This window comes from Phalaenopsis equestris, unplaced genomic scaffold (assembly GCF_001263595.1).
Source record: "Phalaenopsis equestris unplaced genomic scaffold, ASM126359v1 Scaffold231779, whole genome shotgun sequence".
NCBI lineage: Eukaryota > Viridiplantae > Streptophyta > Magnoliopsida > Asparagales > Orchidaceae > Phalaenopsis > Phalaenopsis equestris.
Genome location: NW_018249748.1, coordinates 114,644 through 141,350, shown reverse-complemented (window position 1 = coordinate 141,350; position 26,707 = coordinate 114,644). Strand labels below are relative to the sequence as shown.

The 26,707-nt window shown below is 34.7% G+C and overlaps 1 protein-coding gene across 1 annotated transcript; it reads left to right on the top strand.

The window, feature by feature from the left end:
* Positions 1-360: 360 nt before the first annotated feature.
* LOC110038166 (sphingoid long-chain bases kinase 2, mitochondrial) lies at positions 361-22,094 on the top strand. The gene is made up of 12 exons (XM_020742936.1): positions 361-638; positions 723-799; positions 3,697-3,750; positions 3,859-3,918; positions 4,837-4,917; positions 5,006-5,052; positions 5,139-5,179; positions 8,775-8,859; positions 8,945-9,059; positions 9,164-9,286; positions 9,378-9,478; positions 21,812-22,094. The coding sequence occupies exons 1-12, from the start codon at positions 500-502 to the stop codon at positions 21,939-21,941; spliced, it is 1,053 nt and encodes a 350-aa protein (XP_020598595.1). The 5' UTR covers positions 361-499; the 3' UTR covers positions 21,942-22,094.
* The last annotated feature ends 4,613 nt before the right edge of the window (positions 22,095-26,707 follow it).

Genomic DNA, 26,707 nt, shown 5'->3' with positions numbered 1-26,707 from the left:
GCAGAACAAGAATACACAATTTATGAGCCAATTTCAAACACGAGTCAATTTTGAACGAGCCGAGCCCGAGCTTATTTGCAGCCTTGGCCAACAAGGTGTTGGGGGGGGGGGTTATAAAACATGGTACATTTAGAATTTATTTAAATAGAATGAATTCAAAAATATTAAAATTAAATTAAGTAGAAAATTCTAAATGTATTAAACTTTTATGCTACTTCTACTTTTTCTTTTTCCGTGCCAATCCTTAAAATTTTTAAAATTCACATAGAAAGTAATATGATGTACTTTTTTTTTTAATTTTAATTGTCGACTAAATAACTCCTTGATCAAAATTTGACATGAAAGTTTAAATTCATTCATTTCTACGAAGAAAATGGATAAAATCCGATCCATTGATTGCTTTACCCATCTGTCCTCTGATTCTGCCATCGTCGTGCAAACCTACCTAACTGCTTCTTGATTACAGTAAGCTCATATTGCGGTATTTCAGGACTTGGTCATGGCGGCGGGGATAACGGCATTGTCGAACCACTCCTTCCTGAGAGCGGAGCAATCTGGTAATCTTGATCTCTCGTTCGATCGAGTTGGAATCGCCCACCACTCGAGAAGGGACCTCGTCTTCATTGTGAACCCTAAAGGTGCTATCTGTTTATTGGATGTTGATCTCTCTTTCTTATCCATTTTCTTACTTGGCATAACGGGAATTTGTAGATTCTGTTCAGGTGCCAATGGCCGGACGGGGAGAGAGTGGAAGAAGCTGCTGCCTTATCTTAAAAGGCGACTCGGCGACCAATGCAACGTAAGATTCGATTGTGTTTTGGCTTCAGGTCGTAGGTTGTTGTTGTTTTTTTCTGTGGCGTTTGATTAATTTTTGAAATTTTATATCTGTTTCTGTAAATTTGTAGATTTTAATGGTAAAGTTCAAATGATGGGCAATTTTATGGAGCTATAAAAAAGAACTTGTTGTTTGCGAAGGGTTTGTGTTCATCTCATTAAGGAGCTCATGTTTAATTCGTTTTTTAAGCAAGCAAGCCGAATACAAATATTTTTAAAGCTCAATTTATAAGCGAACCGGTCATTTGTTTGTGTTCGGTTTGCTCACTTTTTTTCTAGAATTAATTTAGCTATTAAATAAGTAATATTAATATAGTATCTTTATATTGATTTTTTTTTTATGTTGCACATAAGAAAATGATTAATTTTATTATTTTTTATATCAATCAAGCTAATTATAAGCCAAACATGAGTTGAAATGAACAAACAAATTCGAATGGAACTGAACACAAATATGCTATTCACCAATCATTTCAAACATAAGCTTATTTCTAAAAAAAAAAGAAAAAAAAATGAGCCAAACATGAACAAACACTGGGCTCGGTCAAGCTCAACTTATTAACATCCCTACCTCTATATCCAATATCTTTATGTATTTTTGCAAATTGGAATCTAATCATTGTCTATCTTAGTTTTGTAGATTGCAATTTCGTGACTCAATATGTTGTTATAAAAGTGTAGCACTTAGCATCAACGAAATTGAATTATACTTGATATTTCTCTACTTTCTCTTATTTGATTCTTTCATTATTTTTTTCCTCTATTTAAGTTTACCTAGTTCAATACTGCCACTGTCGGGTCACAAGCATTATATATGAAATGTAGAGGAATACGTTAGTTAGTTGACAATCAACATAAAATTTGTCGAAAAATCATGACATGAATCCTTTTAATCATTGTGTAAATGCTAGGACGTCCCTTAGAAGCAACATGCTGTATGACCTGAATACAGTGAAAAATGTGCAAGGGTCGCTACATTGGCGCCCTGGTGTATTGTCAAATAAGCAACGATTCCCACATTATGGATGGCTCGAAATTGACTCGTTAAACTAATCACATCAAAACCGTAATCACCATATCAGTTGATGTGATTAATGAAGAATGTAGAATCACATTAGAAATACCTAACTGCTTCTTGATTACAGTTTTGACAATCAACTTCTAAATATTTCTAAAATCTTCTACTCCAGTACAATATATTTCACAAAACCATAATTAGATATTTGACAATCAACTTCATTCTTCATTAATCACATCAAAATCGTAATCACCATATCAAAAGAAAGATGTTGATATGAATTATATTCAAGTCATTAAATATATGTATACTAGAGCTGTTACTTTTGCTCGAACAAAATGAGGATTGATCAAATACTTTCCTATTTTAGTTGGATTACATTAGGGATTAGCTTTACGCCCATATCTTTTTGCTTTAGTTATTGATGCTCTTACTGGACATTTATAGGAGGTTTACCTTAGTGTATACTTTTCGCTAATGATATTCTTCTTGTAGATAAGACTAGAGAAAGAGCTCAGAAATAACTTGAATTTTGGAGGTCTACTTTGGAGTATGAAGGCCTTCGTTTGAGTAGAACTAAAACCGAGTACATGGAATGTAATTTTAGTAGTAGTAGCTCTAGTGACATAGTTGTAGTTATGAGTGATCAAATTATTAAAAGGTGTGAATGCTTTAGATATCTCGGGTCTATTGTTCAAAGTAATTGGTGATATAGATGGAGATGCCTATTAGTAGAATTCTAGTTGGTTGGTTGAAGTGGAGGAATGCTTCGAGCCTATTGTGTGACCGAAAGAAAAATTTTATAAGATGGTGGCGAGACCTACAATAATCTATGTCGGAAGCTTTAGCGATGACGAGACCTTTAAAAGAGAAGCATAAAACTAAGTGAACCGTTGCTAAGATGAGGATGCTTAGTGGATAAGTGGCTTCGTGGATGAGTGACATTACACTTAGAGACAAAATACAAAATGAATATATCCGTGATAGGGTTGGTGTAGCTCCAATGACGAACAAAATTAGAGGGAGTCATCTTAGATGGTTTAGTCATATTAAACGTCGACCATCTGATGATCCGATTAGGAGAGTAGATATTTTAGATTTTATATATGTTAAGAAAGACAAAGATAGACCTAGAAAGACTTGGGCGTATTGTATAAAAAATGATCTTAATTTATTAGAATTAAATGAAATATGACACTCAATAGGACGCAATGGAGAAAAAGGATTGATGTAGCCGACCCACCTAGTGGGATAAAGACTTGTTGTTGGTGTTGTTGTTGTAAGTTTGCCTAGTTTGTGTTACATCCCTGGCCAATCTTGACTAGCATTATTGTTGCTGACTTTGTTATTTGTAATGTAGATCATCATTATCTTCATCATCATCAAGCATGTTAACCACATAGCTTCTTAACCCTGTAACTCTGCTACTATATTGGTATGTGCAGCCAAGGGGTTTCGGTGAAAGGATGATGTAATTGAGAAGTTTATTTTAACTATAGAATTGAACTTATTATAAATTAATTGAAGTAGATTAATATATTGTCCATCTGATTTGCATTTTAAGCTGATCATCCTGTTTTCATTTTGTAGTTCAATAGTTCCGTTCAGCAATATTCCAAAAAGCATGACTACTATAGATATTGCTTAAGAAAACAAATATTTGGTGAATTCCTTTGTTTATTTAAGCTAAAATACAGTTGTCAATTGTCATCTTTTTTGTGATTTCATCCATCATTTATCTAAACTTAAAATGTAAATTTTTTCTCTTCTAATTTTTTCTTTTTATAAAACTGTATCTCTTTTTATGCATTATTTTTATTGTTTTCATTTCTCAATATCATCAGGTTCATGAATCATTTACTTCAGGACCTTCTCATGCTGTGGACATAACCAGGGAGGTAAAGAATTCCATTTAAGGCATGATAGATAAGCCTAAATCTTTTATTCTCTATTGTATCTCTCAGATATCAGCAGTCCTAACATGACAACTAATACCCGGAATATAGGCAATCCGAGAAGGAGCAGATGCTGTCATAGCTGTTGGAGGAGATGGTACTCTTCATGAGGTAGAAAAAAACAAATTTATAAATATTGCTTTTTTGGATTCCAATCACTACATATTTCCCTTTAACTTAATTAATCCCAGTTGATTATCATCTTTATGAAAGTGAACTTAACATTCATGTAAATTGGGTATTTTTTCAGTCCTTGTTTCCCAATGTTCTTTATAACGTAGCATTTTTGAAGAAGCATTGCTATAGCACTTGAAGATGTTTTTTTATAATCAAGTTTACCATAGTTTCCTACAAATAATGAGTTTTAATTCCTTGCGCTTTTTGATCCATGAAAAACCCAAGTGGAGCTGCTATAGTTTGAACTGAAATGGCAAGGTTACAGTTTCTTAAATGTGAATTGAGTTAGCTCAATATATTTTTCTTGGTTCCTTTTGTTTCACTTAGATTTTTATTCGTGTATGTGATTCTAATTCTACATCTAACTCTGAACTATTTCATTCAGCCAACAATGTAAGATACTAAAAATGAAAAACCTATTGAAGGCAAGTTTTGATTATATGGACATCATAAACGCTAAAGGTTTCTCTTGCAGCGATCTCATTCCTTATGAAATGTTTTAATGCCTATCATACCTTTTTTAATTATGTGCATTTTGTGTCGGTTTTTGCTTTGGTTTCAAAAAGGGTTTCGTGTAGTTATTTAAGCTAGTAATGGACACCTAAGATTATACTCTCTTGGTTCTAATGATTATGAGTATGATTAGCAATTGATTTACTGCCTTTATCTCATTGCTTACTTCTCATAATGTCTCATTTTACAGCTAATTTAAAATATGTATCTATTTTGTTATCATCCTGTAAAGACTTGTAACCAACATAACATCAATCTTAAAAGTTTTGCACATTGTGTGCGTTAAAAACTCTTATTTGCACATGTTGTGACCTCTAGGTCATTCATTTCAACTAGCAGGTTGTCAACGGTTTCTTTTGGGCAGGAAAACAAATCTGTACTCTAGAAAGGGGTTCCACCATACATGCAACTGCACTTGGCGTGAGTAATTGGAGGCCACTGTTTCTTTATGTATTAAACCCTTTTCACTTCTTACATTGATTATTTAAAATTAAATTTTCATTTGCAGCTCCTTCCATTGGGAACTGGTTCAGATTTTGCCAGAACACTTGGCTGGTTAGTAGTATGATGTAATGACCCTTCTGATAAAATTAACTGTTAGTGATGATCTCATGAGAACGGGCTTTAATTTGTTTGACCAGGAAAAATGACCCTCATCAGGCAATAGAGCGAATTGCTAAAGGTACTTCAAGCAGCTCAACATAAATGTCCTTTTTTCAGCAATGACTCTTGTAGACTCAGCTTATCTCTGCAAAGTTATTTAATATTCACGAAGACCGTGGATCGATATGGATCAAATATATTTTGTATTACAATACGTTGTTATCAGTTCCATAAGATTTCCAGCTATAATTTGCTAAGGCTTAGATAAATCAGCTGCAGCTCGTCCATTCCTATTTTTAGAATAGAAGAGATTCTTGTCTAGTATTGCATGAATAACTGCCGTAACAAGTTGTTCATTAGTAAAAGTGAATAACTTGATAGGAGCAAATCTTGTTTGATAAATTATAAGCTGACTATAGAAAATCTTCCATTTATCATATCTATTAGCTTTATTTGATGATTTTCTGCCCCAAAATTCTATGAACAATACATGGAAAACTGAACTGTTAGCAGCCATGCTGTCTGAGAAGCACATCTTGATTTGGACTATGCCGGAAATATAAACAACGATCCTTTTCTAGATATATATATATATATATATATATATATTAAAAGGAGATGAAGGCAAAGGGATGGTGACCAGCGAATAAACAATGTGAGTGAGAAGGGGGAGACAGTGGATGGGCTCAGTGATAGAAGGCAAGATGGAGGAAGGGAATGTACTCGTGTGAATGAGGCAAAAAAAATTATATAGGAGTTGGTTAGCACAGGTTCAACTGAACCAAAAGCAGTGGTTCCATGTCATTTTAAGGGGAGATAAAGGGAAAGGCAAGGTGGCCCAGGCGATTAAATAGAGCGGGTGAGAAGGTGGAGATGATGGAGGGCTCGATAACAGAAGCCAAGACTGAGGTAGAGAGTGTAGTTGCATGGACATGACCAAGAGCAGAAGAAGTGAGGGCAGCAAGTAAGTGTGAGGAATGAGCCGACGGGTGTACTCGCATGGACAATAGAGCGCGGGCTTGAAGTGAGTAGGGTGAGTAGGTTGAGTAGAGTGAGAGCTCTCGACGGATCAACAAGCAAGTTTGCATCGATCAGACAACCAAACATGAGACCAAACTAGGTCTTCCGGGTTAGGGCATTGTCACTTGCGAGGAGGCAAGTTCTGGAGTTGTTCTTTTTTCTTCTTTTTGAAAGGTAAATCTAAACTTGATTTAGTTTTATTTATTTCTTTTTTTATTTGTTCTTTTTCGGGTAGACTCAAACCTGGCCCGGTGAGATTTTTCACTTTGTTTTTAACTGATATGTCCTGCATTCCAGCATGCATATTGAAGGTAAAATTATTATTATGTCATTCTAAGTTTACTTATTTCATGGAAGATAGATCTAGAAAGCAGGTCAGGGCTTTTATTCATTGTTGGTATTTAATTGAAATTTATGAACTTTTTCTATTTGATAGATATTATTTAATGAATCTTGAAAGCTAAATTGAGAAAATTAATATACATATAACACTTGGAAAATGAAATCGATATTCAACGATTTACATATTACTTAAGGAAAATGAAAATATGTTTATATATTCTTATAAATGAGAATTTAGGGAGTTGAAGAAAAATAATTGAAATTCTTAATTTAAAGTATTATATTATTTTGAAAAAATTAGGAATTCATTTTTATTATACAATGTTTGGTGGCCATTTTTTTTAATAAAAAAAGATGATATTTTTTTCTCAATATTATTAAAATAAAAGGTTTGTAGTATTAATTATTTGATTAGTAGTAAGTATAAATATAGTTAAGATCAAATGAAGAATTAAAACAAACTGTTAAAGTTTGAAAGAACGAATACAATAACTAAAATAAAAGATTTGTAGTATTAATTACTTAATAACAGTAAGTATAAATATAGTCAAGCTAAAATGAAGAATTAAAACAACCTTTGAAAGTTTTAAGAATGAATACATGCAATGTTAGGTAAATAGAAAACAAATATTTAAAAGAATTTATCCTTTGATTTGAGTAACTTATTGGAATATCTATTTATGGGGTCAAGATTGAGGTTTAAATTAAGGAATATTGTTTGCACATTAAGAATTGAGGTGGGAACTCATATTTCCAAATCATAACAATAATGTTCATTTTTACAAAGCTAGTTGCATTAGATAATTATTTTTATTTACTGATATTGCAAATTAATCATGGTTTAATTTTACTTCTAGGTGTATTGGTCATACTGGAATGATTGTCATAGATCTCTGAATATATTTAAACTTATTTATTACGTACACTAATTATTATAAAAAAAATATTGAATCATATGAAAATCGATTGAAATGATCTATTTAAAATATTTGCATGTACATGTTGACTGATAGAGTGTCTCCCCCTTATGATTATAATCAGGGACACTAAACTACTCATGCATATATATAGAAAAGAATATTGATATTAAAGTATCTTAAATAATATATTTTAGATAATATTTCTGTGATAGATGTAGGGTTTAAAATAATATAAATAAAATATGATATTATGCTTAATTTATATTAATATGATTTGAATATTTTACACGGGCATATTTAAATAAAGTGTCGAATGATCTCATACCAATTTATTGCATTTAACAAGCATGCATTTTGTCTCTTTAACTCTTTTATGTTATTGTAATTTTAGAGATATGTGTATCCACTATGTTATTGATAACTCATGCTGATTTAAATTAATATGTTTTAGGATCAAGTTTTGGGCTATAACATGAGTGATAATTAAAAAAATAATTTGTAGAAGATGTGACTATACAAGAAAATGGCAATTATATTTATAACTGCTTTATTTTAACATGATTTGAATTTTATTCATTTGTGATCCTTTTGATTTAATGGGTAATTATTATTATTTTTTGTTGATAATAATTGAACTTGAATTTCCCGCTCCACTATTTGCTCTCCTTTTGATAATTCGAAGCTCCAAGTTAGGTCATGACATAAGAACACTTTATAACTTCAATCCTGGAGTTTTTCCTCTTTTTCATTTTTTATTGTGAATTCAATCTTGGATTTTAGGCGGCAGATACCATTGAATGTAAAATTTATAGGATTTAGGGTACTGGATTGATCAGAATCTCATGGTTGATGGGGATACTATTGAGATGAGTTGTAAAATAAAAGCCAATTCTTGAAAAATGTTTCAATCCATCGTGATTGAAGGACTGGATTGCTTTTTCCGGAGATGTAATTCTCTCAAATTATCATCCTAAAAGGCAGTGCAGCAGCTGTATATTTGTCTAATGGATATTATAAAGATTCTGGTAAATCCCTTTCTGAATTGTTCTTATCTGGCTGCTTTTGCAAGAAAATACCTAGCGGAGGCTGGAGAGAAAGAAAGGATGAATTGCTTCAATACTCTACTTCAAAGTAAATGGAAATTTTGATGTATGGAGGCCAAAATATTTTGGCTATCCTAATCATTTATGCGTTTGTGTATGTATTTATTCTTTTTTAAGTTTATATGGATGAAATTTTCTTTAAATCCAAAAACTTTGATTGATTAAATTTTATTTTTTTACTTATGTAAAGTTGCTTGTTTTGATCCTTGCTGCTTCATTCAAAATTCACTGCAATTCTTATGTTTTGTTTGGGTAACTAGGACCGCAATTTCTCTTATATTTCATGCAGGATTGAGATCTAAAATAGATGTTGGCCTCATTACCTTACTTGGAGAGGAACATCATTACTTCATTAATGTTGCTGATATACATCTGTGTGTGCATCAACTTTGTTGTTTGATTCCGAATCTCGAATCGATTGTTTATGATGAACTATTATTTTATTTTTTGAGATTGCAGGAGTGCAAAGGCAGGCTACTATTCTTCCAAGTACAAAAGTTTTGGAAACTTCTGTTATGTTTTGGGAGCCTTGAGAGCATTTATTGGGCACCAGAATGAAAACCTTAAGATCAAGGTAATATCAAATAAAATATGTTATATAGGCTTTCTGATATGCCTTTCCTATTCAATCAATTCTGTTTTTTGCTCTTTCAAAGTATGGTGTATGCTACATCCTAGGTCAATGGCCAAGATTGGGTGGTATTTGATAAAGTCACAGCTCTTTGCATTGGGAATGCTAAATTCTTTGGTGGTGGCATGAAGATTGTACCTACTGCTGATCCGTACAGTGGAAATCTGGAGGTTCTTCTAATTTTATTGTTTTTCCCCTGTGAGTTGTAAATTCAAAGGGTGGTTTTACTGGAATTGTAATTTTAATACTCATATGAATCAGGTGGTAATTCTTCAAGACTTCAAATGGTATGATTTTGTTTTCAAGTTATACAAGCTGTACAATGGGTCTCATATATCAGAAAAAAATGTGTGCTCAATAAGGTATTTTTTTTTTCTTTTTTATTGATGTTTCATTAAAATTTTGTCTGGTTTTACTATTATATGCTTTCCAGCCTTCCCTATAAAATTTCTCTGTTGTTGATTCTATATTAGGGTTCTATATGTCTGATTTATGTGCAATAAAAGTCTACCTAAACCTTAAAAAAATATTTTAAATAAAAAATTTAACTAGATGAAAATTCATTCGAGTTATGTAGAAAAGCATTCCTGATTAACATGCTGAAGTTGAGGTTGTGATAAGCATCATCGTCACTTGCATTCTCCTAGTTATTTGGAATTGGCTTTAGGAATCCTCATCTTTCATTTGGGGTAGGGAATATGAATCATCATTTTTTATTCGTTCATATTTAGTGATGTTTGAGATATTAAACATATTCTTCACAAATTATTTTGCACATATATCCATGTAACTTTTGATCCACTCTTTTATAATGCTCTAGCATGAATTTTATATATCATCTATTGTCTTTCCTTCATTGAACATCCAAAAACCTAAATTTTATTTTCAATTATCTTGTCTTTAAAAGATGTCACACAAATTGTTTCTCATTTTTTAATATATAATGTGTACTTTATTCTCACGTCTTTTTTAGGATTCTCATTTTTCTCATTGTTTAACTTAGATATTAATGTCCTCTTTTGCAACCCAGCATTCATTTCCATACAATATCATTAACTTAATTGTGATTTTATATAATTTGCCTTTAATTCTCTACATTATATTCTTACCACGCAAAACTCTAATGATACTTTTCCATTTTAAACTTTTTGCTTTAACTCTAGAAGTTAGATTTTCATAAATATCATTATTTTTTTACTTTAATTGATTTGAGACACTTAAACCTATCATTACTTAGGCTTCATCTTATCTGCTGATCGTTGATTGTTAACATCACAACCATTAAAATTTGATATCATATACTCATTATTGTTTTACTAATTTTAAAAATTCTATCTTCTAAACTTGTTATTAAATTTTTAAAATTTTCAATTGTTTTAATAAAAATTTCATGAATTAAAATAATATCATTTGTAAAAAGTGTATATTAAGAAATCTCATTTTTGAGTATTCTTTTGTAATAATCACCATAAACAACGAAAATGATATAACTTTATTGTTGACCCTTGATGTAACTCTACTGTAATGATGAACTTTTTCCTTAGTTTTACATTACAACTATTTCTCATACTAAGCTGTGTTCGTCATATCTTTAATAACATCAATGTAATTTTAACACATGTTTTTACTTTAATGTGCACGAAATTAATTATCCTAATTTTTTATCATATTTCTTTTGAAGGTCAATAAAAATCATATTAAAATCCTTTCTTTGTTCTATATACTTTTACATTAATTATTTAAACATAAACCATTCATATAATAGATCTTCTCTTCACGAAAATAAAATAGTTTGCCAAAATTTTTGTAATTTTTGTCTTTGTTCTATTACTCTCTCTTTCTCCCTCTTTCTTTGCTTCATTGTGTCTCATAAATTTAATTTTTATATAGTTAGCACAAACTTGAACAATACCTTTATTGCTAAGTTTTGGTTCTAAAGTGTATCTTTGCCGGTAGTCTGATGTCTTCAAAATTCTATTGAACAAATCTATTAAACAAATCACTATATTACTCTCGTAATTTTTCTGCTCTCAATAGTTAATTGAAGGCCTAGCTTTCTGCTTCTTTTTAAAAGTTCAATTTTCTTTTTTTGTATCGATTAACTATATATTTCATTATCTTATTATGCTTTTTCAATAATGAAGCTCTCATTTAGTAATTTCTAGGCAAAATTTTCATTTATATTTGATGTTTCCATCTATATCCATGATCCTATTCTTTGCTTCTAATGCATCTAACTTGATTAAAGATATATATGTTGACCTCATTTTTAGTGAGGTTTAGTCTTTCTCTTAGGGTTTAGGATCTAGTTTTAGGAATCTCCCTTTGACTATCTTAGAGCCTAGAAGTGGGACCCGCCTTGTTTTAAAAATTCAACCTACTTCTGTACTCTTTTGGGGTTTCGCCTGTGTGGTATCGACTTCTAGCACTTAGAAGGGTGAAACCAACATGAGGGAACCCAAAAGGAGCCCCTTTAGGACCTTTAAGCCTTATAGTGGCTTTTTCCACAATTTGCACTCTCGCACGCACAAACTTCGCAGTTCGGAGAGTCGACACGTCCGATCACTACAATTCGCATCGCTTGCACCGTTATCTGTCGAGGACTTGAATAGATTTTTGGAGACGATCGATCGCAGGTTGAAATTTTTTTGAAATTTGAATTTTGACGCGTTTTTGACCCGATTGTCGACGACGGGCGTCCGAGCGACCCGGAAGACAAAACGGACTGCACCGGCGCGTCCAGAATGTCGATTTTGTCTAGAGAGGACACCCATTTTGCTAGGGCACCGTGCGTTTCCTCTTTAAGCCCTAAATCCCTAAACTCACGCACCCAAGCTCTGCCTCCTTTTCCCTCTCCCCTTTCTCGATCTCGAGCCCTAGCCGAGCCGGCCGAGCCCCTTCTCCTCCACGTGAGAGAGAGTTGACCCCTCGTCCGTCCTTGTCCGACATGTTCTGCCCTCGACTCTCCTTCCCGAAGCTGCGCCTGCCTCCACGAGTTGCGATTTTCCTTTTTTGGTAGGTTGACTCTGATGAGCTTGCTCCCTGAGACACTTGAGTGACAACCTTCTCTTCTTTCTTCTTCCCGATGCCTCTCTCGCTGCCACTCGGCTCGCCACTTGGTCTTGGGCACTTCGGCTGCCTCGCCTTCTGTAAGCAGAGAGAGGGTTCTTTTTATTCTTTGGCCCGATTCGAGTACCGGGAAGGGGTTGGATGGTTTCATTCTTTCCCCCCTCTCTTCTCTGCTTATAAGTATAGTTTCTTTGGGTTTTGGGTGGTTGTTGAAAATTTCCTAAGGAGAGGGGAAGTGGAGAGCTTTGCTGTTGGAAGACTTTAGGAGGGAGAGATTTCTGTGGGAGCATCTTCTTGAATTTATTTTTACAGTGCAGTGCTTTAAATTTATGCTAAGAAGGTATCTCTTCTTCCCCCTTTTTCTCCTGTGCCTTGGTTTCCTGCGGTTTTCTCTCTGTCGAGCCCCTTTGCTCGGTTTAGTGGATAATACAACATGCTTATGTGATATTACACTTATGTTTTCTTTGAAATACTTGGTACTCATGCATCTAGAAATGGAAATGTGAGCATATTCTAGGAGCTAGACTTGATTGCTTGCTTAAAGTAGTGAAGTGATGGCATCTTTCTATTTTTTGTAGCGTATTTATATTGGAAGCAGCTAGAGGGTTGAAACATGGCTTTGAGATAATTTTAGTTCCTCTTGCAAGCATGTTGGGATATGTATTATGAAGCTTTTCATCTATTTTCATTTAGCATGAGATATTGGAGAGTTTATTTGGTCTTTCATGCATGTTGGGGGTTCGGTTTTGGCATCTTATGACTTTCTCTTACTTAAAATGCATGTTATGAAGAAGTTCACTTTGATTTGGGAAATGTTCTATAGTTTGCTCTAATAATTTGGTTTGACCCCTCGAAGGGGGGCATCTTTCATGTTTGGATGTTTGAGGGAAATTAATTCATGCTTAGAACGACTATATTGGTGGCCTAAAAATGCTTTTCATGACACTGTTATAGTTTAAAATCTCTTTTGGCTCTATATGCTGATGTTTTACAGGCTTGTGAGCTATTCCTTGGCTTTGAATGGCTCGGTTTTACCGTGAAATGGCTGGAACTTTAATTTCTGTTAAAGCTTGAGTTTCTATCCATGCTCGGGCCCTGTTTTAGCCTTGAGTGGCTCAGTTTCTGGCCTCCATTGAGGTTCGGTCTTACCTGTTCTAGCTCTTGATTCTTTCCTGATTATGAGGCTTATTTTCGTTCGATTTGGGGCGTGGCTTTATCCTTTTTGCCCCTGCTAGTTTTCGGTTTGCCTAAAAAAAAATGGCTGGGGTTGGATTTGCTATTGTATACTGCATTTGATTAGCCTTTAAAGCTTTGATTTGATCTCTTTAGGGGTTCAGTTTTCACCTTGGAAAGGTTGGAGGCTGGGTTTTGGATTGAAATCCTGTCTTGGGTATGTGAGTTTTAATTGTTAACCTTGAGGGATTTATTTTGGCTTGATTTTGGAGCTTGGTTTTTGTCTGGTTCTGCTCCTACCCGAGAGGTAGCTTGAGAGCTTAATTTGGTTTGTTCCTACCCCTACCCGTGAGCCTGCTAGCAATCCTTTGGGGTTGTTTGGCTCTTCCTACACGAAGTGGCTTGGGTGTTGATTGATGAGTCAAGTTTAAATTATATCTTTGCCCTATCTATAGAGTGAGGTAATAAAAAACAAATTGAACATATTTCTTATGTCCTACTTGGTGAAATTGGAGTCGGTTTGGAGGCTTTGTGAAGGTTTGTCCATTCGCTTGTCCATTCTTTGTCCATTCACTCTCTTATGTATATCAAATATCTTCATATAATTGATTCAGTTTGCCTTAGCCGTGAGCCTCCCCTTCTTCTGTGCCTCGGGTTGCCTTGGCCGTGAGTCTCTTTTGGCCTTGGGTTGCTGTTGTGCCTTGAGTTGGCTGTGGTTGTGGGTCTTAGCAGCTGCTCCTTGCTGCCCTGAATCGTGAGCCTTAACAGTTCTTTTATGGGCCCTTTTATTGCCTTAGCCGAAAGTCTTGGTGGCTATACTCTCCTCTATTGACCCTGGCCGTGAGCATTTATTTGGTTGTATGAGAAGATTCCATGCTTATTTGATGTATGAGACTATTTATTAATTTGAAGGTTGGAGAATCTTGATTTTGGTATGAGTTTGGAAATATTAGTGGTGGTTTCCTCGATGTCACTTTCTTTTTGAAGTTTGAGAGATTTTAAGTCTTATTTTGGAAAAGCATTTGGTTGGAACGGGTTAATTTCATAAAAGATGTCATTGGGGTTTGGATAGCGGTGTCAGGAGGTCATTTTTACTTGAGTTGGTCCAATTTTGAAAAAGTGAGAAAGTGATATCTTTCTGGATTGATTCAGGAATTTTCGGGCCTTCCTTTTTCGAATCTTTTTGTCACGAGCTTTGAGGGCTGATTCATTCTTTGTTTTCGATGTTTTAGGTGAATCAGTCTCTCCTCTCTCTCACCCCATTTTTGTTCTTTTTTTCCTTGCTTCTTGGTTCGGTTTTCGATGCTTATGTCCGATACATAAGTGTCAACGTATAGCCTTTTGCTATACGTGAAATCATCAAGCAAGGTCGTAAGTAGTCGGTTTTGGGGCGTAGGGTGATGATGACAAAGACACATCGGTGGTAGAGTGGAATGATGTTCCATCCTACGACATCGAGATTCCCTCCAGGGATTCGATGAATAGTAGGATGTAATATCATTCACCGACACAAGACTAGCGGGAGTTGACTCCAATCTTCTTAGGATGTTGGTAGCCTTATGCCTGACAGTGCGATCGACTTGTGGACAACTACATTTCAAAATTGATAAAAACAAATTTGATAAGAACAGATACACCTTTTTCTAAAACAAAAATATATTTTTTCGCTACAAACAAAATTGATACAACCCACTTTTTGCATGTTTGAAACCTATGTTCATGCCGAAAATATAAATTTTAAATACATTTTAAACATCGGTTGTCCACCTGTTGATCTCCTGTTTAAGCTAAGGAGTATCCTCCTGAGCTAAGGAGTATCCTCCTAAGTTAGGTTTAGTAGGACATCCTTCTAGTTGAGTGGCGGGTTTTATACATCCGGGTGACCGAGTAATATACATCCGTGTGACCGAGTAACCTTCGACGACCATCGAGTACTAATATATAGTTGAGCTTAGCCCCGACCCGAGTGCTTGCGGTCCCCCTCTTTTCGGACTTTCTCATATGTTTTTCTCGGAATTTTTGGACAAAAAACTCGTGGTCTTTTTTTTTTTAGATTTTCCCGTGTTTTCTACGATATTTACTTAATTTGTCGATTCATCGATTTCCTTGCGTTTCTCCTGTCGTGGGTCTTTTGACGATCTTTCTCGAGATTTCTAGAAGATGTTTCTTTGTTTTCGTTTATATAGAGCATTTCAGTCTGTTTCCTCAAGTTTTGTTGCTTGTACTTGTTGCATCAATTACACCCAAGGAACAACGGACCTCCCAGGTGTATAAGTTTGTTTTATGTTTACAACATGTTACTTTTTTTGCAAATCACCTACCTGCTGTATTCTTTTTACTTTTTCTTTACACCGCATGTTGTACTGTTTTCTTTACTTCACACTCTACTGCTTGTCCTGTGCTACATGCTCTACTGTTATGCTTTACACTGTACAACTTCAAGATGTTATTCATAAAATATCTGAAGGACTACAACCATAGGGTTGCTTGATTTGACATCATAACCTGCCACTCTAGACAACTTAAACTCGTCACGGCGAGGAGCTTGAAGCTAGCGCGGTGGGCAACACGACCATTTTCAACAGCCGAACATGTCTTTCCCAACTAAACATTCATTTCCTAGAAATTAAAACAACAACAATCCATAGGATTTATTTGCCTAGTGCAACATAAATCCTCAACTTTTCCTTTAGGCATTTGTATAGCTCTGTTGTGCAATTTAAGCCCTAACTCGTTCTAAGTTCCGAGGTTGTCGTCCGATACGACGTAAACCCTCATATCTTCTAGGCGACTTGTGTGACCGTCTTACACAAATATAAACCCTAATTAAATAAAATTGACAGGATGAAACACTTGAATAATTTCTTCTTGAAACTGAAGACAAACCATAGGATAGATTGGAAAGTCACCGAGGTTCGCCTCCGGATCTATGACCTCCCATAGTTCTTTCTCATTTGGATTCCTCAACAATGTTCTGAATTTGAGCCTTTCCCATTTGACACTCTTTGGTCCGATTTCATTGAAAAGTCCTATCCTTTTGACCTCCTTGAAGATAGTATTCCCTGATTTTTATCGAGGGTTTTCTTAAGTGACTTCGGTCATTTAAGATGTAATTAACTATAGGGGTTTACCCTTATAGGAAGCTTTTCCGAATCCAGCCTAAAATAAACCCTATTTAATTATTTGTATTAAATATGGAAATTTGTCGACAAATAAAATGATTTTCGCAGACCAAACAGATGTCATATATTTCTTAGTTTATTTGATCGAGCCTCCCACTCAAGTCTTGTGTTTATCCCTCGGGATAGATACATGATTTGGGGTAGAGAGCTCTTTCATTTAAACTGTGAAAAATATGAGGTCAGTTTGATTTCATATTTTTCTAAAATTATATATATATGTAAATTAAAACGTCATTCCGAAGCGGGCGGCGAGATTTCAATTCCGACGACCGACAGCTTCTTACGGGCAACTCTCCCGACTTTTCAGTGCCGACAATATAGAGGTTTATTTTGTTTTAAATATTATGTATATATTCTTTTCAACTTCTTTAAAACTATTTTGTTAATCATTAGAAGTTGCAGTTTTTATGTTGCTTGTTTTAATCTTTGTTAGAAATTTAGCTTTCGTGAATCATTATAAGTTTCAACCACAACAACAACAACAACAACAACAAAGCCTTAGGGCCCGTTTGGGGCAGCTTATTTAGGTGCAGCGGCATTTTGAAAACGCAGTCGCTGTGTTTGGACCAGCGTTCGGGTGGCTTAACTATACCGCACTACGTCTCGTTTCGAGTAATTTCTTGAGGTCTTTGACGCGGCTCTCGACCTGCGTCCCAGCGTTCGATCGCAAGATTTGCCCTAAATATCCCTGAGCTCCCTTGCGCTCTCCCTCCCTGGTCGGTGCCTGCGATTGAATTTCTTCTTACCCTAGAGGAGATCGGCCCAGATTCCTTTCAATTTTTCTGTCTGATCGTAAGATATGCTTTATCTCACTTTCATTCATAAAGGGATCGATAGTCGCTGGCCGTGAACGGTCGAACATCGTTGTGCTTTGTTTTTTTTCTTCTTTCACGGAAGAGCAAGGGATTCTTACTGAAATTTAGTTTCGGTTTTTTCTGTTTCCTTAAGCTAACTCCCGAATATTGGTTTGGATTTCTTCGTTCCAGAAATTTTGGTTTCGATTTTTTTTGGGCTTTACAACTTTCTATGAGAGGAATCCATGCTAGCTAAGCGTGAAGAAAAGCGTGGAGAATGCAATTACGAATTTTGGTTTTTATTTCTTCGTTCTAGAAAGGTTTCGGTTTCTCTGTTTCAATTTTTTCTGGGCTCTAGATCTTTTTATGAGATAAATCCATGCTCTTATCTATAGTTTTATGTTAAGAATGACAATGGTTATAACATTGGACAATGTTATAGCATTAGAGCAATGTGAAGAATGACAATGTTTATGGCATGCAGTTATTTTCTTTTTATAGGAAACATAGGTATGAGATTGGTTCATTAGAAATTCGGGAGTTAAGTACATATAATTTGACATTATTTTGTATCTAGGTAACAAATATTGCTCTTGATTGGAATGAAACATTACAACATGTTCCGTTCATCTTTACTCAAAATTTTGTTTTCTATCAGTGGAGTTTCGGTATCATCTATAGCTTTGATGGCTGTATCTAGAGGTATAAAATTTATTTTGGTGCTAAAGGCTTTCACCAATGGTTGGGAGCTGAATGTTACTGGTGTTAAGCAGAGCTGCAAACTGTTGTTGGGTTTTTCGGTTTTTCTGTGATCCATTCACCATTCGTTTTTTTGCAAATATGATATGATCTATTCACATTTCAAAATTTGGTATGTTCCATTCTCTTTTTAGCAAATATCAAAATGGAGGAAGAATGAAAACATGTTCCATTTTTTATTTTTTTTCTAGAAACTTTTATTATCACAAAAGGGAGAAATGGTAGGGTGAATTGAAAGTTGTATTGTTCTCCCTTAAGATGGTTTTATGTAACTTGATAAAATTGCATAATAAAGTCTTTTCGATGCCTTACTGTGGATGTTGGTCATTGACCAAAATACATAATTCATTTATGTCCTTATATATATCTGTTTGTTTTAGCAAATACCCAGACTGTTTTATGTATTGGTGGCAAATTCATTGAATGGTTCATCGGATTCTTACAAATCAACCATAAATTTTTTAGAGAATTGGGAGGCTAGGTGACCTTTTCCATGACTCCTATAGTAGATAGCTTCAATAGTTTGTGCGCTTGCAATTTGATCATTTTTCTTAGGAATCCTATAACTTGTATGATTAGGCTTAATTAGGGGACACAACAATTACTTGAACCTGATGGGCCCACCTTATGGTGCCAGATTGATTGGTATTATTTCTAAAACAAGTGTATAGTTGCCTTTTCACATCTTACGCTTTATGATCAGTTTGTTCATCATGTCTTAGCTCGAGTCTCACTTATATCTTAATATCAAAACAAAGATCACTTATAAACTTAACACTTACAATCCATGTTTCTTCTGGTACATCACGGTTTGAATTTAGCTCTTCAAGTTGGTTTAGATATTTATTAATAGTTTGATTGTTTTGTCTTAAATTTATCATTTAATCAACTATTCTAGACTCTTATATTAGATTGAAACTCTTGTCTCTCTCTTTAGCTTTTGCATAAGCCTAAGTTTTAATAGGGCAGTCATCAAAGTTGTCTCTGCCATGTTGGACTCCTAATTTATATCTCTACGTTGCACAGACTAATTTAATTTTTCCTATTTAACATAGCCATGATGATTTGTATGATTTCAATCAATTAGATCTTCTAAGTTCTGATATCTAATAAAGAAAAATGTCTGGACCATTTCAGCCAGTAAAATTAGGGGCATCAATTGTTTCAAATTCACATGCTGTTGATCACATCAAGCACTAGTTTTTTTGCAGTTTATGTATTTTTTCTTTGGTTTTTTTCATTAGTTAGTTAATTTCATGTATTATTTCTGTTTTTAGAAAAATGTAAGGGATGATAGTCGTGAAAGGTTGTTATGGTAGAGGAAGGTATTCACTAATTTTAGGTTTTTTTTTTTCTTTTTGTTATTGACATGATTTCAGGCTGGATTTAGTTAGAATAATTCACACAAAGTAAAGAAATTTATGCAAGAATGTTTGCTTGGTACAAACATTCAATTTTTCTCGGTCATTTTTTTTTTCAGTTGGGCATATTGATTCGAGATTGTTACTGTAAAGCTATGATTTTAAAATTATTAAGAAAATTGGAAAAAGAATTGTGTGATGGAATGCTCTATCTATGGGATATCTGGCCTTGGGTACTTTTTGCACAATATTAACCTGGAATTTAAATTATGGTGGTTTTACCATCTGGGTCGTTGGTTGACATCCAGGATTGGTGTGGTTTAACCAGACAACAACATGAAATGTAACTTTTATTATTGAAATCAAATAGGAATCACAATCAAAACATTTGAAAATAGGAAATAAAGAAAGACACGACTCAAACTCCAAACTAGGGTTAGATCAAAGGGTGGTGGAGGTGGTCGGTGAAAATCTGGAAGGTGGCTAATTTGTGGGTAGGGGCCGTTAACAAGCAGAAACAGATGGCAGTTTTTTCCCAGTGCCCGGACAGCAAGCAAGCAGTGGAGATCAACGTTGAGGGGCTGTCCTGGGTGGTGGCAGCAAGGATGGAGGTAGCAGTGGCACGGAAGAGGCATCTAGCGGCATGCACAGAGGGGGAAGTTACTGTCCAGGGTGACGGCAGCAAGCCTGGATGGCTGAGGAGGTCCGAAAGCAGCTGGAACAGCAAAGACTTGCTGTCCTGAGGTAGTGGCAGAAGTAGGGCAGGAAGGAAGGAGGCCGGTGACGGCCGCAATTGCAGAAACAGAAGGGGAATGGCTTGGACAGCAGGAAACCATCTGGACTGGGGTGGTTCTGCAGGAATAAAAGCAAAGGGGTACTGTCGCGGCGGCCTACAGTGAGGAGGAATGCTTGGGAGTGAAGTTGGAGGGATGCGGAGGAGTGGGGAAGGATAAATCACCACCTCGGGAGCGAGGTATAGCTAGCGCACCACTCGACATTTGGAAGTTAATCACCACCTTGGAACGAGATATAACTGGAGCACAGCTTGACCTTCATTGCAATGCTAGATGGAGAAACAGGGCCGCCTATGGCTGTCTGAACGGAAACACCACAAAACTGCTCTAAAACATAAAAATAACATACTTGTAGGCCTAGGGATAATAGGAGTGGACTTCACTCCAAATTGGAGGAAAATCCCTGCTGAAAGGACCGGCCGGTCCTTCTCAAGCTTGGACCGAACGGTTTAGATGTGCCAATTGACGCACCGTCTGCGGAGTCTCGGTCAAATATTTTTTTCAGTTGCGCATATTGATTTGAGATTGTTACTGTGAAGCGATGATTTTAAAATTATTAAAAAAAAAGAAAAAAAAATTGTGTGGTGGTATGCTTTCTCTATGAGTTTTATGGCTCTGGTACTCTTTGCACAATAATAACGTTAAATTTATATTATGGTGGTTTACCATCAGGGTCGTGGGTGAGGGTGACATGCAGGATTGGTGTGATTTGAAAGTAGTGGGGATGGATGCTGTGGATTGCCTTGGGAAATTTTTTTGTGGCATTTACGTACCACACAACTGTTATGTATTTCTGTATTTGACATCTAAACTTTCACTTTTACTAGTAAAGCACTCAAATTATAAACATCACCTAAAAAGTGTCACTATCACTAACTTTTAAAAGTGAAATAAATCTTCTCATGCATAGGTTTTTGACACCAAATTGTTATAAATGTAAATATCTAATTTAAGTGTTATATAAGTAACTATATAAGGTTGGCGTGGCATGTAAGTTCCCTTTTCTTTTTCGTTTTGGATTTGCTGAAGTCAACTATTCTAGGAGAAATTAAAATTAAATTGCGTAAATCTAAAATTAGTTTGAGATTGATTTTTTGCCATTCTTATTTACTAATTTAGATTGTAAGGAGGCTATAAATAGTTGCTTGAGATATCATAATTTAGAACCTCTGCTTGAAAAAAAAATTCAGTTTTAGTTTTTAATTTTTTGAGTAGGTTGGATGTGTGAAATTTTAAGCATGGTACCACTGCAACTACTTCATTTTGGGGAGCTCATCTTTTTGCACTGGTTTGAGACCATATTTTCTCTATTTGTAATATCTTGTATGTCATATCTAATTTATTAATTGGCTCGTGTATTATTATTGATTTTGATAAAAAGTTCTAAATTTGTAAATAAAGATTTATTTTGCTCATTGATTTTATTTGTTTTTAATTTTCTGCTTAAAATTTTTATTCTTTCTGATATATTTTTTATCTACTAGCAACCAAATGTCCCCCTAGGTGAATAAATTCACTTGAGTACCTGTCTTTTCTTTTATTCAACGCTCTTTCTTTGTGCAGTGTAAAGTCTATTGAAATTGCCATGGGAGAAGGTAGCAGTGAGATTTATGTGCAGGCTGATGGTGAACATCTGGGCTTTCTTCCAGTAAAGTTTTCAATTTTGCCTGCTGCCATTGATTTTTTAGTCTAACTGTCTAAAACTAACTTATATATATGGTTTTCCTCTTTAACCGTTTCAGATTATCTGTTCTAATGAAATTTTGTTATTTTGATTTTGTCAGTTGTTTGTTCTTATAATTTACACCTGTCAGTAGCCAAATGAAGTCTTGTAATTTTTCTTTTATTAATCATTCTGTAACAACTAATGAATGTTTTGATTGCTTTTTATTTCACGGCAATTACATACAAACCACCTGAAACTTTCCTTTTCATCCATTTTTCAAATGCTCACTCAAATATCAACATTCGTGGTAAAATCCCAACACACTTTTTTTATTTTTACAAATTCTCAGTAGTTTGATCGTGACACTTATAAATACATTGGTTCGACAGTTCAATAAAATCACATGGGTGGTTAATTTAAAATATCAAAATTTCTTGTTATCTAATGTAATTATCCCTGCTTCACGATTGGTCTATACCCATTGTTATCATAATTTGTGGCTTAATTTGAACCATGTAATTCACTAGTGGCAATCATATGAAGGTATTTATGGTATGTGGATAGGATTGGTTTTTTTCTTTTTTCAGATTTGAATCTTAGACCTTCATTCTGAAGGTTGAGGCAATATCGCTCGGCGATTTGGAACACACACACACACACAAACAGTTTATAAGTGTTAAGCCTTGTAAATTAGTCATGTACAAACATATTGAGCTATTAGAGTTTATTTGGAGTAGTTTTTTTAACTGCTTTATTTCTCAAATCATTTGTTATAGATCCATTTGGCTGATATTTTCTTACTATATTTCAAAAATTTGTGATAGAAAGCTATTTTTGAAAATCAGATACGATAAGAAGATTATAGCTGTGAAAAGCTCATTCCTTTTCTTAAAAATGAAAATGTTTATAACATGTACACCCAATTTTTTAAAATATTATTTCACTCATAATTATTTTGTAACCTTCTTTATGAATCTCTAGTCCTGATTGGACCGTTAAGCATGGCTAGGGTATGTTTGGGGCAGCTGCAACTTATCCTGCTTTTCTAGATAAACAATTGATCAAGATAATTGCTGATCAGCAGCTGATCCGAATAAATTGGCTGGCTGTTTGGTTTGTACATTTGGAAAATAGCTGATTTGTAACTGTTTCTGGATAAATGACAATTCTGCCCCTGTGCAATAGTGATGTTTGTAACAGAACTGTCATGACTTGTCTTTCTTCAACACAAATTATTAATCTTTCTTTAAAATGAAAATATTATTATCATAAGATTTACAAATAAAAAACAAGTAAAAAATAATAATAAATTTGTCAAAATAACAATTCTGGACTTAAAAATCAGAACTAATGTACAATACCATTGCACTCCATTAGGTTTACTTGAGCTACTCCGCTCTACCAACATAAGTAGTAGCTTCTGCCATTGCTAGCCAACTCAACCAATAATTATCAATTAAACTATTATCTGGTTAAAAGTACATGTATCACCAGGCTAATCTTTTAACTAGCATGATTCATCCCCAACTGCAACAATTGTTCATCGTTGAATCCACCAATAGAATATTTATATTAAATTGTGTTACTTTCTCAAGTAACTTGTGTAAAGTCTTTGGATCTCTTCTCAACTTGCATTAGTTAAGATCTCATCCACCTTACAACATGTTTACACGACATGGCACATTGGTTTGACCATTTAATCCTACCCCATGAAAAAATTGCCAAAAACATTGGCTCAATGCAAGAAGTGGTTGATTATGAAAGAAAAAGAAAAAAAGCTACCTTACAATGTTCCCACTTGATAAGAAAATGACATTGTAAAAGTTGATTACTTCCTTTTCTTTGTAAACACTAGAACCTAAATATCTTAAGATACCTATTAAAATATAGGGTTCACATTTAGCTTTGGTATAACTTGTTTTCTCAAAGAACTGCAAAAAAGAAAAGAACCACAATCTGTGAGGAAGGTCAACTTAAAAGATGTTCTTTTACTATCTTCTTGTATGAACATCTTCATCATTGAGCTCTCCCTCTTAAGAATCCCAACTTGAACAATGCCTTACAAAGCATTAAGACAATTAAACTCGACATAACTTTTGAACCTAAAAATCACTCCTTGGGTTTCAAATAACTTCACCCCAAATTGAAAAAAAAAAAAAAACAATCTTCTTTTTCGAAGTTTAATTTGAAAGCATCTTTCGAGGGCTGAACTTAGCAATTGGCTCAAAATTTCTGTTGCAATTTATTCACATGATAATCATCATCCAAATCCAACTGAATATATGAAGAAGGCATTGCCATGGAAGAAAGAAAAAGAGAAAAGAACCAAAATCTGTAAGCAATTGAACACAAAAAAGCAATAAATTCCAATTGTAATTTAATTTAAATACAAGATGGCATATCACCCTTCCCAACGGCTACTGAACTTGCATCGGGGAAGAACGATGTGATGGCAAGTTGACGAGTAGGAAAAAGAAGCTTAAGCCAGAGGAATCTCCGCTGCTTTCCATTTTATTTTTAATTTAGAAGGTGGTCATTCGAATAGGAGTAAAAGAAACAGGAAAAAATGGGCTTGCTAACCTAATAAATATGGTGGATGAAGAATGCTCTTCCACGACATTGTTCCGCGACGTTGCAGCGAGAGATCGGAGTGGAGGCTTTAGCAGTGGAGAAGTTCTCCTATATAGAGGGGAAGCAACGCTGTGCGATAAGAAATAATACTTCGAACACAAATTCAAGATGCGGGCCGCGGGGTCGATCCTGCGGCCACTTCTATCAAGGAATCGAAAATGCCGTTTTTTCAATAAGCCTCCTGAACGCTTTATCCAAATAGCGCGGTGACATTTTCAAAACGCCGCTTAGCCTATAAGCTCCCCTAAACAGATAAGCTTGAGAATCGTAATTATTCAATTTTCACTTTCAATATATTTCAAACATCATTATCATGTAAAATGTTATAATGTTTGCGTTTTTAATTTTTCATGACTTGCATTTTTTTTCTATCGTGTAAACTTTAACTTAAAGATGTCTTCTTTTTAAACGGTGTGATGCGTAGCTTTATAAATTTATCTGTTGGGTATTGATGGAAATCTTTGCACTAAACCTCTAGTCATCCTTGATGCGAACTCTTAAGGGTCGTCTGCAGCCACTGAAGTGTGCATATTGAGTTCATACTCTAGGCTCTTACTCTCACACATATGGCAATGTGGCATTTTAACAAAAAAGAGTAAAGGCTGTAAATAAATTTATGATTTTCACCTAAAGAAGCTTGGTTCAGTTCTTCTGTATTATTTTCATTATTTTTCTGATATATTCAGACTACCATATGAATATTAGAAGCCCACTTTTGTAAAAGGTGTAAAACTGTCGAAGGAACACAAGTAATTAAAACTAAAAACAAAGGCTTGTGGCTTTGAAACTTTAGAATCAACACATGCATGTTATGAAACCAATTCAATTTTGGTGCAAGTGGTCTCACTTGTTAAATTAGATTCCAACTCGAGGAACTTAACATTTGGTAATCTATTCAGAGAGCTTTTTAGCCATCTTTCTAAATGTTTCTTATTGCATTTTTCTTTATAAGATTGCATCTCATATTACAAGCTGGTTTACTATTTGAGATGCTCTTTAAGCATAATAGACAAATACTTCTCCGTAAACTCATCAAAATTGTAAAATTGGAATTATGGTCATGTTGCTCGATACAACATGAAATTTGTCCATAATTAAAAAACTTTTTTGGATAACCTTTTTGCATCGCACATTGATCATTATTGTGCTTAACTATTTAATATAATTTTTTTCACAGGCAATGATTTCAAGAACATGCTAACCTAACATGTATCATATTTGTCATGTACATTTCACCATTTGATGACTTCTTTCTTACACAAGGACCCTTCCAAAAGCACTTGGCATCTTATAATTATTTCAACATGTTTTCAAACATATGCATTTAGGTATGTTTTGAACTCTAGTGTCAAAGATTTTTGGTTCACCTTTTTTTCCATCTGAAAGAACTATTCGACACATACTTAATTTAGTTTCATTGTTGATGCAAATTGTTGTAGAATTTTTCCTCTTTTTTATTCTCTTTTTAGATGAATCTTTAGCTCAACGATTTTACTATGTCATTAAAGGCTGACCTCGAAGAAGAGTAAATAGTTACAATAAATCACTATAAAGTTTTTGATTGTTATTATTTTGATGTATGATCTTTTCAATATGGTGAAAATTTTTTCAGAAATGAATTCATCAAGGTCCCCTAGGATATGCATGATGGCCCTATAGTGATTAACAAGCTCATAAAGGATGAAGGAACCATCTTATGATTCTATAGTTAGCAAGTTGGACTTCGTTTCTAATGAGTAAATCTGCATGAACTATGAAAGATGTCATTAAAAGGAGGTGGTGGTAAATTCATTATGTTTGTTGGGTTGTTGTAAGCATTGGGGAGGGAGAGGGATAAGCGAGTGAACGCAAGCCAAGCGCGACTAGAATGCAAGCTAAGCTTGGGATGCGAGCTGGATGCAGAGACGAGTTGGACGCGGGAGGCGAAGACTCCTGCCCGGCCGACCCGACTGGTCCAATGGAGAGCCGGTCTAGAGTGAACCTGAACCGAGCAGACTGGGCAGGACTGCCACTCGCTCCTCTCCTCTTTCGCTTTTTTACTTCTTCATTTTGAAGTATTATGTCTAATTTTGATTATTTCTTGCCTCTCCACTCCTTCATTATGTGTGGGAGTCTCCTTTATTTATTTCTTTTCTTCTTCATTTAAGAGTATTTATTTGTTG